The 13,552-nt window shown below is 44.6% G+C and overlaps 1 protein-coding gene across 13 annotated transcripts in view; it reads right to left on the minus strand.

Annotated features, from left to right (window-relative positions):
- Positions 1-2,501: 2,501 nt before the first annotated feature.
- LOC119961066 (microtubule-associated protein 2-like) overlaps positions 2,502-13,552 on the minus strand; it is a 418,551-nt gene continuing 407,500 nt past the window's right edge. For all 13 annotated transcript variants that reach the window (XM_038788572.1, XM_038788632.1, XM_038788629.1 and 10 more), the window contains 3 exons: positions 6,123-6,204; positions 5,907-6,019; positions 2,502-4,805 (listed from right to left, as the gene is read on the minus strand). In XM_038788572.1, the coding sequence (XP_038644500.1) occupies positions 4,590-4,805; positions 5,907-6,019; positions 6,123-6,204 (411 nt within the window). In that variant the 3' untranslated portion in view covers positions 2,502-4,589. The remainder of the gene's footprint in view (positions 4,806-5,906; positions 6,020-6,122; positions 6,205-13,552) is intronic.

Raw genomic sequence — 13,552 nt, forward strand, 5'->3', positions numbered from 1 at the left:
TTCCTCCCACAGTCCAAAGATGTGCAGGTTAGGTGGATTGGCCATGATAAATTGCCCTTAGTGTCCAAAATTGCCCTTGGTGTTGGGTGGGGTTAATGGGTTATGGGGATAGGGTGAAAATGTTAACCTTGGGTAGGGTGCTCTTTCCAAGAGCTGGGGCAGACTCGATGGGCTGAATGGCCCCCTTCTGCACTGTAAATTCTATGATATCAGCTGCAGTGGAACCCCTTTTGGTTTGTGTAGAGCGGCCTGTCATTTGCAGGTGCACGTAGAGGGATATACGTCCCCTGGACCAGGGGTATCTCGTCGATGGCGGCGAACCCCGCTGCCCGGGAATCCTGGTGGGGTTGGTCTACATTGAAGTGGATGTATTGAGCCTCCTGGGCATATAGGGCCCCCGTGACAGCACGGATGCATCTGTGCACCAAGGTCTGTGAGATGCCGGACAGTTCGCCAATTGGGGCCTGGAAGGGCCCCGTAAAAGTTCAGGGTGACCGTCAGCTTGATGGCCACCGAGAGCGGGTGTCCTGCCCCATATCCCCACGGTGCCAGATGTGCCATGATCTGGTAGATATGTCGCACTGTCCCCCTGCTCAGCCGGAGTCTTCGGCGGCATGCCCGGTCCAGCAGGTCCTCGAATCATTAGCACTGCCGGTACACAAGAGGCCTCATATGGCGCCTTCTTTGGACCTCCTCCTCTTCTGCGGCAGTAAGTCTGACGTTGTAGTGTAGAAAATTCTAGAATCCATTATCAAGGATTGTATAACAGAGCACTTTGAAAACAGTGGCAGGATCGGACAGAGTCAGCATGGATTGATGAAAGGGAAATCGTGCTTGCCATATCTTGGAATTCTTCAGGGATGTGAGGTTATTTACTTTGGTGGAAAAATAGGAAGGCAGATTATTATTTGAATGGATTTACATTGAAGTGGATATGCAGCAAAACCTTGGTGTCCTTGTGCAGTCACTGAGAGCGTGCAGGTACTGCAGGCAGTAAAGAAGGCAAATGGTATGTTGGCCTTGTTAGTGAAAGGATTGGAGTACAGGAATAGTGATATTTTACTGCAATTGTATAAGGTATTGGTGAGGCCACACCTGGAGTATTGAGTGCAGATTTGGTGTCTTTATCAGAGGAAGGATATTCGTGCTCTGGAGTGCAGCAAAAGTTTAGCATGCTGATTCCTGGGGTGGCGGGACTGACGCATGAAGAGAGTGTGAATCAGTTAGGATTGTACTCGCTGGAGTTCAAATGAATGAGGGAGGGATTTCATAGAAGCCTACAAAATTCTAACAGGACTAGACAGGGTAGACACAGGAAGGATGTTCTCAATGTGGGGATGTCCAGAACCAGGGGTCACAGTCTGAGGATACGGGATAGACATTTAGGGCAAAGATTAGGTGAAATCTATTTGCCAGAGTGGTTGGCCTGTGGAATTTGTTATCACAGAAAGCGGTGAGTCCAAAGAAAAGTTGGATACAGTACTTGGGACAAAGGGGATCAAAGGATATGGGAGGAAGGTGGGATAAGGCTATTGAGTTGGATGATCAGGCATAATCATAATGAATGGCAGAACATGCTCAAAGGGCCAAATGGTCTCCCCCTACTTCTATGTTTATAAACGAGAATGGAGATATGAAGTAAATGATGAAATCTGATTTTAAAGTCACCAAGTTCTAGTTGGCATAATGTAAGCAACTTTGGCTCATTTTTTTAACTGAACTTTTGATTCAATCATCCCTCATAAAAAATACATTTTGTCACATGTATCTGTGAAAGCAAATTTGGGTGGCACGGTTGCACAGTGGTTAGCACTGCTGCTTCACAGCACCAGGGACTCGGGTTCGATTCCTACCTTGGACGACTGTATGGAGTTTGCATACTATCCCAGTGTCTGAGTGGGTTCCCTCCAGGTGCTCCGGTGTCCTCCTACAGTCCAAAGATGTGCAGGGTAGGTGGATTGGCAATGGTAACATTGACCCTTAGTGTCTAAAGGTTAGGTGGCATTACCGGGATAGGGCAGGAGAGTGGGCCTAGGTAGTGTATTTTTTCCAGAGGGTTAGTGCAGACTCGATGGGCCGAATGGCAGCCTTCTGCACTGTCGAGATTCTATGCAACTGTAATCAGAGGGCAGCACGGTGGCACAGTAGTTAGCACTGCTGCCTCACGGCGCCAAGGTCCCAGGTTCGATCCCGGCTCTGGATCACTGTTCGTGTGAAGTTTTCACATTCTCCCTGTGTCTGCATGGGTCTGGTCTTCAAAACCCAAAGATGTGCAGGGTATGTGGATTGGTCACAAAAATTGCCCTTAATTGGAAAAAAAGAATTGGGTACTCTAAATTTTTTTAAAAATGAAACTGTAATCATATCCTTACAACTTTTTTCTGGATGGGACATTGTGACCTTGTTTGAGTTGCTGGATGGAGATGAAGCTGCATCTGGCTGTCTGATTCGGGCAATATCTACAATTTCCCCCGTTTCAAAATAAGCAATGCAGAATTTTATTCGTGTCAGATGAGAAGCAGTTTATTCTGGAATCACTCTACAGCAACAAACACAAGTGCAAATTTGACTTAAAAACATTTACAAGCTAACACTAGCCAATCCCAAAATATCATTCTGTTTAATAGACTCCAGAATGACAGGACATGAAACATCTTCTCTAAAGCACATTACAATCCCATAGCTTATACGAGGACATGGTATGTTATTTTGCTCCATTTCCCCCTCGTCTATTGTAAAAAGTGGAAGTAATATTTTTTTTCTCTCAAAACTTTGTTGGAGTAATGTGGCAGGAAATTAAAATCATAACCTTCAGACCTTCATTCAATGCATGACTTTCACAAAGTTCCCACTAATTCCTGTTACACAGTATCCTGTATTGTCCAATGCAAGTTGTATTTTTAAAATGAAAAAATATGCAACATTTTTTCAACATATTTAGATAATCTTAAAATACGTAATTGTTTGATACAGCAAAAGGTTAATTTACTTTCCAATGAATTTTACAGGCTAGTGAAAACAATGGTTTAATTTGTTTAAGATTTGTTAACAACACATTCCAGTTTGAGTATATTAATAAATATCTGCATGACTGCAGCATTGACCAAACATATTTTCAGATAAAATTGTTAGCTTTGATATAGCTTATCCAGCTCTGTGAAACAAGGTACTGACTCTCTACAACCTCAGATTGTTTTCTAAACTTCTGCCATTTCTTCTTCAGTTAAAAATGACTTTTTAGATATTAATTTGAACTAAAAATCGAGGATAAAATCCATTGAGATGACTTGAGTTTAGAGATATATCCTTTATGTATGACTACAGTAATTCTGAATTGAAGTCACAAATCGGAACAAAAAATACTCCAACCATATATGTTATATAATATATATTATAATATACAAATATATTATAATATATATTTTTTGAAAAGAACTCTCTTTCTTTAATATGCCCCACTACTTAAATAGGCTTGCCAAATGAAGTAAACAGAAAACAGCGCACACCAAATGCTATTGTGACCCCCCCTCAGTACATCAAAACTCTACAAAGCGATTGTTTGAAATCTTTTACCTAGCAATACATCAACGAACTTGCATCTGCCACTAAAACAAGGTCATAGCTTTTGGGTGTTATAGTAAGCTCTTCATGCTAATTTTGTGAGAGATAAATCTAACAAGTATAACTGCTAACAGCTACCTTCTCCTAAACAGTAACACCAAGAGGTGCAGAAACACAGATACTGTGAATAAAAGCAGGGCTTCCAAGTATATAAGGGATAACACAACTTGCCACATAGGATATCTATTATACTGTATCAAACAGCTGGTAAAACAGAATATGAAAAGTAGGCACATATAGAAATCTAGCAATGAACTGACACATTCTAATCAGGTGAAAATCCTCAGCATAGGAAATGCATCCTATTTAAAGTAGCTGCATGGTAGTTTGAGCAACTTCATTCCCATTTTTGTTGCAACTAGTACTGTAAAAATGCCAAACACCACAACCGTGTGAACGGGCACGATAACATTGTGTTCATATCTCATTTTGACATTAATACTTCTGCTGCTCAACTTACTAGACTGCTTTTCTTTCCCATACCCAAAATCCAGGGATTCTTTACATATATTATTTGCTTATGGACTTAAATTTTATTCCCATGTAACACAAATATGCAATAATTTATTCATCCTGCAATAAATATTAAGAATATATGCCTTCCCTCACCTATGAGGAAAAAGACACTCAATATTGAATGAGTAACTGGGAATAAAGCATGTCAACTGCTTTCAGAGTACCGATTCATTTCAACAGTGCCTTTAGGCATTAAACATTGTAAATCTATTTGTCATCAGTCCATGCAAGCAGAGCTGAGAAACAACATTTGCTATGTGTGATATACAGCAGTTGTACCCATTTAAAACCAGAAACCTGGCCTGAATGGAAACAAGATTTTGTTTTTATTCACTACAGTCTTAGGACATGATCAATATTTAATTGAAAGGAATAAACACAATCCCACTTTGAGCGTGTGAAGGCTCAAAGCACATGCTACAAACAATCAATTAAAATTCTTGACAGCAAAATCACAATCCTTGCTTGGCTAATGCAGCAGTGACATCATCAGCAAGTGTGGCAAGTTGTGGTGATTCCATTAAATTGATGCTTCCAGAAGATGAGACGTTGCTCAGCCTGTGAGGCGTTGTGGCACCAGACCGTCCTGGAGACTGAGTGACAATATCTGCTCCATGGTCCACACGAGCCTTGGCATTCTCACGGAAGTTCAGCTTATGACTTTCAATCTGGTCAGAAAATAAAGAGAATATGCAGATGACTGGTGGAGATAAGAATAGCCAATTCTAACTGGTGATATGCACAATACTATACTTACGTTTTTCATTTTTGCATAATAGATCACCACAGGATAACATTATAACATTTATTTTCCAGGTTTCCCACAGAGCATCATAAGTTGGGGGTGCAAGTTGAATTAACAAGGTGAATCCCTAACATGCAATACTGGAAGCATTAAAGATTAGGATATATACCCATGTTTGAATATCAAAGATACCAGAGGACCATCAAGGAATCGGAAGAAATGGTATGAAAGCTAAAGACTTTGGATGTTGTTATGCAGCACGGTAGCATTGTGGATAGCACAATTGCTTCACAGCTCCAGGGTCCCAGGTTCGATTCTGGCTTGGGTCACTGTCTGTGCAGAGTCTGCACATCTCCCTCGTGTGTGCGTGGGTTTCCTCCGGGTGCTGCGGTTTCCTCCCACAGTCCAAAAATGTGCAGGTTAGGTGGATTGGCCATGATAAGTTGCATTTAGTGTCTAAAATTGCCCTTAGTGTTGGGTGGAGTTATTGGGTTATGGGGATAGGGTAGAGGTGTTGACCTTGGGTGGGGTGCTCTTTCCAAGAGCCGGTGCAGACTCGAAGGGCCGAATGGCCTTCTTCTGCACTCTAAATTCTATGATATTTTGTGGACCTCAAGATTTAAACATTTTTACGTGACAACCAATAATATTTAGAGAACAGATTTTTAAAAATAGTTTTTAATATAAATTTCGAGTATCCAATTTTTTTTTATAATTAAGGGGCAATTTAGCATGGCCAATCCACCTAACCTGCACATCTTTTGGGTTGTGGGGGTGAAACCCATGCAGACACGGGGAGAATGTGCAAACTCCACATGGACAGTGACCCGGAGCCGGGATCGAACCGGGAGCTCGGTGCCGTGAGGCAGCAATGCTAACCACTGCGCCACCGTGCTGCCCCTTAGAGAACATAATTAAGCAGAAGAAACTAAAAGACTGAAGAAATTTTACAAAATAGCAGTTCCATCAAGCCATAACTGAATTGTCATTGAGTATATCCTTGCTTGCCCATTTCCATTCTTACCTTTATATTTCCACCTCCTGGAGTGTGACGTGTATTGTCAAGTGAGCCAACCTTAGATTGAGCTTTTTCTTTAAAATCCAGTTTCTGACTTTCAATTCTAATGTGTCCTCCACCTACACAATTAATAGATCACATTTTGAAATACACTGTAAATTAACAGAATGCTAATGTTTCTGTCCACGATCAGACAAGTAGTATCACGCAATGGCACTGTACCTGGTCTATAGTGGATGTTACCGAATGAGCCACACTTTGACGTGATGTGACTCACATCTATTTTCTTAGTAAGTATTTGCACCTGAAGAACATGAGAATAATGTTTAATAACAGAAAGGTACAAATTGACCTTTGAAGATGGCAATAAAACTTTGAAGCATAAGATTACCATCCTTTTGGTTTACTGAAAAATCCTGAAAAAGTATTCTGCAGTTGTTTATACTCTAATCGTACTTGATAATTTATGTGGTTAGAAAATTTGCATCTTGTATTTTTTAAAGGCACAGGGCTTTCAACATTTAACAGGTTAATACATGATTAAAACATCCATTAGGTTAAAGCAATCATTAAGAGAATATCTTTGTCATAGTCATTTTCAAAAATGAAGATGTTTCTGATTATTGTTTGGTACAGAACTCGAGCATTGCTGAAGAGGTATTCCGTCAAAGCTTTTCACCTTGCATTCCTTAGGACAGATGCAAGAATAGCAAATTTCAAAAGGAGCAATGATATATACTACATGAGAAAAGGATGCTGATTGGCTGGTAATTTGAATCTGTTCGAGGTGTTGCCACAAATTATTTCTAAATCAATTTTTTTGAGAGAATTTGGGAATGCATCACATTCTGTAGAGTTACTCTGCCAAATATTCTGAGGATAGGCATTATTCAAGTTAATTGCTACATTTCTTCAATAAAAATGTTTCTGTCCTTGAACAGAGTGATATATTATCTGCACTCAATTTGTAGCTTTTCATTGTGGTCGCATTTAAGGAAATCCTGTACTCAAGTACCACGTTGTAATAGCTAAATATATTTTGTTTATCAAGGAGTGATCAACAGCAGGAGGGGAAATTACCATACTTGCATGAGATAAGACAAGCTTCACTGTTCAAATTAAAACAGTAACATTCTAAGAAATTTGTGCTATTTAATCTCTCTATATTTCAATCGCAAATCACTTATGATTTTTTATTCCGTTAAAAGACAAATTGAAAAGGAAGGGTTTAGAACTAAATAGTATGAACAGAAACAGCACAAGACAACAATAGTGTGGATTAGTTATTTATCTTATGTACAAGTCTGCAATAGTGATGGTTTGGAAAGAAGGCAAAAGATGTCTTAGAGAAATTTAAGATTGCTATAATTCAACAATTGAAGATAAATGTTGTTTTAGTCCATCTCTGATACAAGTCTCCAGAAAATCTGGGCTTGTTATTTAATGCTATCTGCATTAAAAGTAATATTTTCCTGACATTTCACTCCCTATTCCGGAAACTCTTTCTGGGATATCAAAAATTTTAAAAAGACAGATTACAATCACCATGGCTTTATTTTCAGATTAATATGTTATCAGTTAGTTCCAGTGGCAGCCATGAAGAAGCAGGTCGCACACTTGTAGCTCCCGCTCGGGCCAGACCTTTGGACCTTTTCCCCGATTTTTTCTCGGATTTTACTTGAAAAATCGATAGAATACGGGACCGTGAGAAGGAGTCCCACACCAGGACATGGATAGGCAGACCAGGCGTGCTCGCAAAGGAAGAACAGAGAAGGCCTGGGCTGAAGCTGCTGTGGAAAAAGCATGGCGGACAAGCAGAATTCTGGCTTGACGGAGCAGTTGATGAAGTTTATCAAAGAAGGCTTCGCCAAGCAGAAACAGGAATGCTTGGGCCCGATTAGGGAATCGATTGCTCGGCTGGAACAGAGATTGGACGCTCAAGATCGGGCGATCCAGGAAGTGGATAAGGCACTGATCGAGCACGAAGAACACCACACAGCAGTGGAGTTGGAGGCGGGGATGCTGAGAGACTAGCAGAAAAGGCTCCAGGAGAAGGTGGAGGATCTAGAGAATAGGTTCCGCTGGCAAAACCTGAGGACCCTTCCTGGAGGGGTCTAGAACATAGAACATAGAACACTACAGCGCAGTACGGGCCCTTCGGCCCTCGATGTTGCGCCGACCTGTGAAACCATCTGAAGCCTATCTGACCTACACTATTCCATTTTCATCCATATGTCTATCCAGTGACCACTTAAATGCCCTTAAAGTTGGCGAGTCTACTACTGTTGCAGGCAGGGCGTTCCACACCCCTACTACTCTCTGAGTAAAGAAACTGCCTCTGACATCTGTCCTATATCTCTCACCCCTCAATTTAAAGCTATGTCCCCTCGTGTTGGTCATCACCATCCGAGGAAAAAGACTCTCACTGTCCACCCTATCTAACCCTCTGACTATCTTATATGTCTCTATTAAGTCACCTCTCAGCCTTCTCCTCTCTAACGAAAACAACCTCAATTCCCTGAGCCTTTCCTCGTAAGACCTTCCCTCCATACCAGGCAACATCCTAGTAAATCTCCTCTGAACCCTTTCCAAAGCTTCCACATCCTTCCTATAATGTGGTGACCAGAACTGCACGCAGTACTCCAGGTGTGGCCGCACCAGAGTTATGTACAGCTGCAGCATGACCCTGTGGTTCCGAAACTCAATCCCCCTGCTTATAAAGGCTAGCACACCATATGCCTTCTTAACAGCCCTATTAACCTGGGTGGCAACTTTCAAGGATTTATGTACCTGGATGCCGAGATCTCTCTGTTCATCTACACTACCAAGAATCTTGCCATTAGCCCAGTACTCTGCATTCCTGTTACTCCTTCCAAAGTGAACCACCTCACACTTTTCCGCATTAAACTCCATCTGCCACCTCTCAGCCCAGCTCTGCAGCTTATCTATGTCCCTCTGTATCCTATAACATCCTTCAGCACTATCCACAACTCCACCGACCTTCGTGTCATCTGCAAATTTACTAACCCATCCTTCTACACCCTCTTCCAGGTCATTTATAAAAATGACAAACAGCAGTGGCCCCAAAACAGATCCTTGCGGTACACCACTAGTAACTGAACTCCAGGATGAACATTTGCCATCAACCACCACCCTCTGTCTTCTTTCAGCTAGCCAATTACTGATCCAAACCGCTAAATCACCTTCAATTCCATACTTCCTTATTTTCTGCAATAGCCTACCGTGGGGAACCTTATCAAACGCCTTACTGAAATCCATATACACCACATCAACAGCTTTACCCTGATCCACCTGTTTGGTCACCTTCTCAAAAAACTCAATAAGGTTTGTGAGACATGACCTACCCTTCACAAAACCGTGTTGAGTATCGCTAATCAACTTGTTCTTTTCAAGATGATTATAAACCCTATCTCTTATAACCTTTTCCAACATTTTACCCACAACCGAAGTAAGGCTCACAGGTCTATAATTACCAGGGTTGTCTCTACTCCCCTTCTTGAACAAGGGGACAACATTTGCTATCCTCCAGTCTTCCGGCACTATTCCTGTCGACAAAGACGACATAAATATCAAGGACAAAGGCTCTGCAATCTCCTCCCTGGCTTCCCAGAGAATCCTAGGATAAATCCCATCTGGCCCAGGGAACTTATCTATTTTGACATTTTCTAAAATTGCTAACACCTCCTCCTTTTGAACATCAATTCCATCTAGCCTGGTCGACTGAACCTGAGTGTTCTCCTCGACAACATTGTCTTTCTCCAGTGTAAACACTGACGAAAAATATCCATTTAATGCTTCCCCTATCTCCTCTGATTCCACACACAACTTTCCACTACTATCCTTGATTGGCCCTAATCTTACTCGAGTCATTCTTTTGTTCCTGATATACCTATAGAAAGCCTTAGGGTTTTCCTTGATCCTATCCGCCAACGACTTTTCGTGTCCTCTCCTCGCTCTTCTTAACTCTCCCTTTAGGTCCTTCCTGGCTAACTTGTAACTCTCAAGTGCCCTAACTGAGTCTTCATGTCTCATCCTAACATAAGCCTTCTTCTTCCTCTTGACAAGTGCTTCAACTTCCTTAGTAAACCACGGCTCCCTTGCTCGACAACTTCCTCCCTGCCTGACAGGTACATACTTATCAAGGACACGCAGTAGCTGTTCCTTGAAAAAGCTCCACATTTCGATTGTACCCATCCCCTGCAGTTTCCTTCCCCATCCTATACCTCCTAAATCTTGCCGAATAGCATCATAATTGCCTTTCAGCATCATAATTGCCTTTCTTGGTCTGAAGGAGTGGATGCAGAGGCATACATAGCGGGTATGCTCAAGAAGCTAATGGGGGATGGGACGTTCACCCGACCCCTGGAGGTGGACAGGGCGCACAGAACACTAGCGAATAAGCCGCGTGTAGGTGAACCCCCAAGGGCGATTGTGGTGAGATTGCACAGGCACCTGGATAAGGAGTGTATTCTACGGTGGGCCAAGCAGACACGCAGCTGTAAGTGGGAGAATAACATCCTGCTCATTTACCAAGACCTGAGCGTGGATGTAGCCAGAAGAAGAGCGGGATTCAACCAAGTAAAGTCAACCCTTTTCAAGAAGAAGGTGAAGTTTGGAACTCTGTATCCGGCCCATCTTTGGGTCACCTATGTGGAGCAACACTTCTATTTTGAGTCGCCCGAGGAAGCGATGAACTTTGCCAGAAGGATAGGCCTGGCAGGGGACCGAGGTGTTTGAACTTTGCTGCAGTGTTCATGTTAAAATTACTTTGATTGTGATATTTGTAATGCCTTCTGTATTGATCCTGGTGCCGCGTATTTTTATAAGTTAAAGTTTGCATTTGTACTCATGGGGGATGGAGGTGTGAGTTTTCGATGTGGGGTTTCTCTTTTCTTTTGTTTTTTTTCGTTCACTGGGCTCAAGGAATGTTTTCTCTTGCATATGTGTGTCTGAGCGGGGAAAGGGGTGCAATAGGTGGGAAAATGTTTGGCGCCATGGCCGGGGGCTAACAAGCTAGCCAGGCGGGCTGGCTCACGGAAGCGTAGTGGGGGGTGAGCAGATGTTATGCTTGTTGAAGGGGGCTGTTTTTACTGTGCTGTTACTGGTGGGGGGGGGGGGGTGAATTGCTCTGCTGACTGGGGAGGGAATGTTGCTGGGGGACAAAAGGGAGGTCGGGGATGGAGGCTGCCTGGGGGCGGGTCTGCGGGTGCACGAGCTGGAGACTGGCCTAAGAAATGTGATGGCTGATTGACGGACGGGGGGTTCGAGAAGCCCCCCGACCAGGCTGATCACATGCAACGTTAGAGAGCTGAATGGGCCAGTATGTCTACATGCCAAACTGGGACGATGTGGAGTTTATAAGGAGATTGTTGGGGAAGATCCCGGATCTGGACTCGCATAAGCTGGTCATGGGGGGGGGGGGGGGTCCTTCAACACAGTCATTGACCCAGGGCTAGACCGGTCGAGCTCAAGGACAGGCAGGGTGCCAGCAATGGCAAGGGAGCTAAAGGGATTTATGGAGCAGATGGGAGTGGACCCATGGAGGTTTGGGGGGCCGAGAGTGAAGGAGTTCGCTTTCTACTCATACGTACATAAAGCATACTCCCGGATCTACTTTTTCATCTTGAACAGGGCTTTACTGACTGGGGTAGTGGACACCGAGTACTCAGCGATCACGGTCTCGGATCATGCCCCGCACTGGGTGGACTTACAGGTGAGCAAAGAGGGTGGCCAGCGCCCGCATTGGAGATTGGATGTCGGGCTGTTAGCGGATGAGGAGGTGTGCGGGCGGGTGAGGAACTGTAACTAGAACTATCTGGAAGTTACTGACACGGGGGAAGTCTCGGCAGCAATGGTCTGGGAGGCGTTGAAGGCGGTGTTCAGAGAGGAACTGATTTTGATATGGGCCCACAGGGAGAAGATGGATAGAGCAGAGACGGATCGACTGATAGGGGAAATACTTCAGGTCGACAGGAGATATGCGGAGACCCCAGAGGCAGGGCTTTTAAGGGAACGACGGATGCTATAGGCGGAGTTTGGCTTGCTAACTACAGGGAAGGCGGTGGAGCAGCTGAGGAAGGCGAGGGGGGCGGGCGATATACGAGTATGGAGAGAAAGCCACCAGAATGCTTGCGCAGCAGCTCAGAAAGAGGGAGGCAGCCAGGGAGATTGGGAAAGTGAAAGACAGAGGCGGGAACTTGGTCGGGGATTCAGCAGGAGTTAACAGGGCATTCAAGGTGTTTTATAGCAGGCTATATGAGTCGGAACTCCCAGCCGCGCCGGAAGGGGTGAGGCAATTCTTAGGCGGAGGGGGGGAGGGGGCTGATGTTCCCGAAGGTGGAGAAAGGGCTGGTAGAAGGGCTGGGTGCCCCGATAGGGACTGAAGAAATAGCAGATGGGCTCAAGGCCATGCAGTCGGGTAAAGCCCCGGGACCGATGGGTACCCAGTGGAGTTCTATAAAAAGTTCTCTGGGATGCTGGGGTTGCTGCTGATGAGGACATTTGTGAGGCAAGGGAGCGAGGGGTGCTTCCTCCGACATTGTTACAGCTCACGATCTCACTGATTTTGAAGCGGGAGAAGGACCCGGAGCTATGCGGGTCCGACAGGCCAATCTCCTTATTAAATGTTGACATCAAACTGTTGTCCAAAATCTTGTCCTCAAGGATAGAAGACTGCGTTCCGGATGTGATTGGGGAGGACCAGACGGGATTTGTTCATGGTAGGCAGTTGGCGGACAACATTAGAAGAATGTTGAATGTGATCACGATGCCTCCAGAGGGTAGGGACGTTGATGTAGTGGTCGCAATGGGCGCAGAGAAGGCATTTGACCGGGTGGAATAGACCTATCTGTGGGAGCTGCTGGGGCGGTTTGGATTTGGACGGGGCTTCACCGACTGGGTTAGGCTGCTGTATCAGGCGCCTGTGGCGAGTGTAAGGATGAACAGGTTGACATCGGGCTATTTTAGGCTGCACCGGGGGACGAGGCAGGGATGCCCCCTCTCCCCACTGCTGTTTGCGCTGGCCATAGAACCGCTGGCAATTGTGCTGAGAGCCTCAAGGGGCTGGTGGAACACAGAGTCTCGCTATATGTAGATGATCTGCTCCATGCATCTGACCCACGAGAGGAGATGGGAGAAATTGAGGATTCTGGGGGAATTTGGCCAGTTTTCGGGTTATAAATTGAACATGGGGAAAAGTGAGATGTTCGCGATCCAGGCAAGGGGGCAGGAGAGGCGCTTGGGGGAATTGCCATTTAGGGTGGTAGGGGGAAGCATTCGGTATCTAGGTATCCAGGTGGCGCGGAAATGGGAACTGCTACATAAGCTAAATTTGACCCGACTGGCGGACCAAATTAAGGAAGACTTCCGAAGGTGGGACATTCTCCCGCTATCATTGACTGGGAGGGTACAGACGGTGAAAATGATGGTCCTCCCGAGATTCCTGTTTGTTTTTAGGTGCCTCCCCATCTTTATTCCACGGGCCTTTTTTAAACTGGCAAACAAGGTAATATCTGGCTTTGTATGGCCGGGCAAGGCCCTGCGAGTAAAAAAGGGGATGCTGGAGCGTAGCTGGGGGGGTGGGGGAAGGACGGGTTGACGCTGCATAACTTTAGCAATTACTACTGGGCGGC

The sequence above is a fragment of the Scyliorhinus canicula genome, chromosome 2 (genome assembly GCF_902713615.1).
Source record: "Scyliorhinus canicula chromosome 2, sScyCan1.1, whole genome shotgun sequence".
Classification (NCBI taxonomy): domain Eukaryota; kingdom Metazoa; phylum Chordata; class Chondrichthyes; order Carcharhiniformes; family Scyliorhinidae; genus Scyliorhinus; species Scyliorhinus canicula.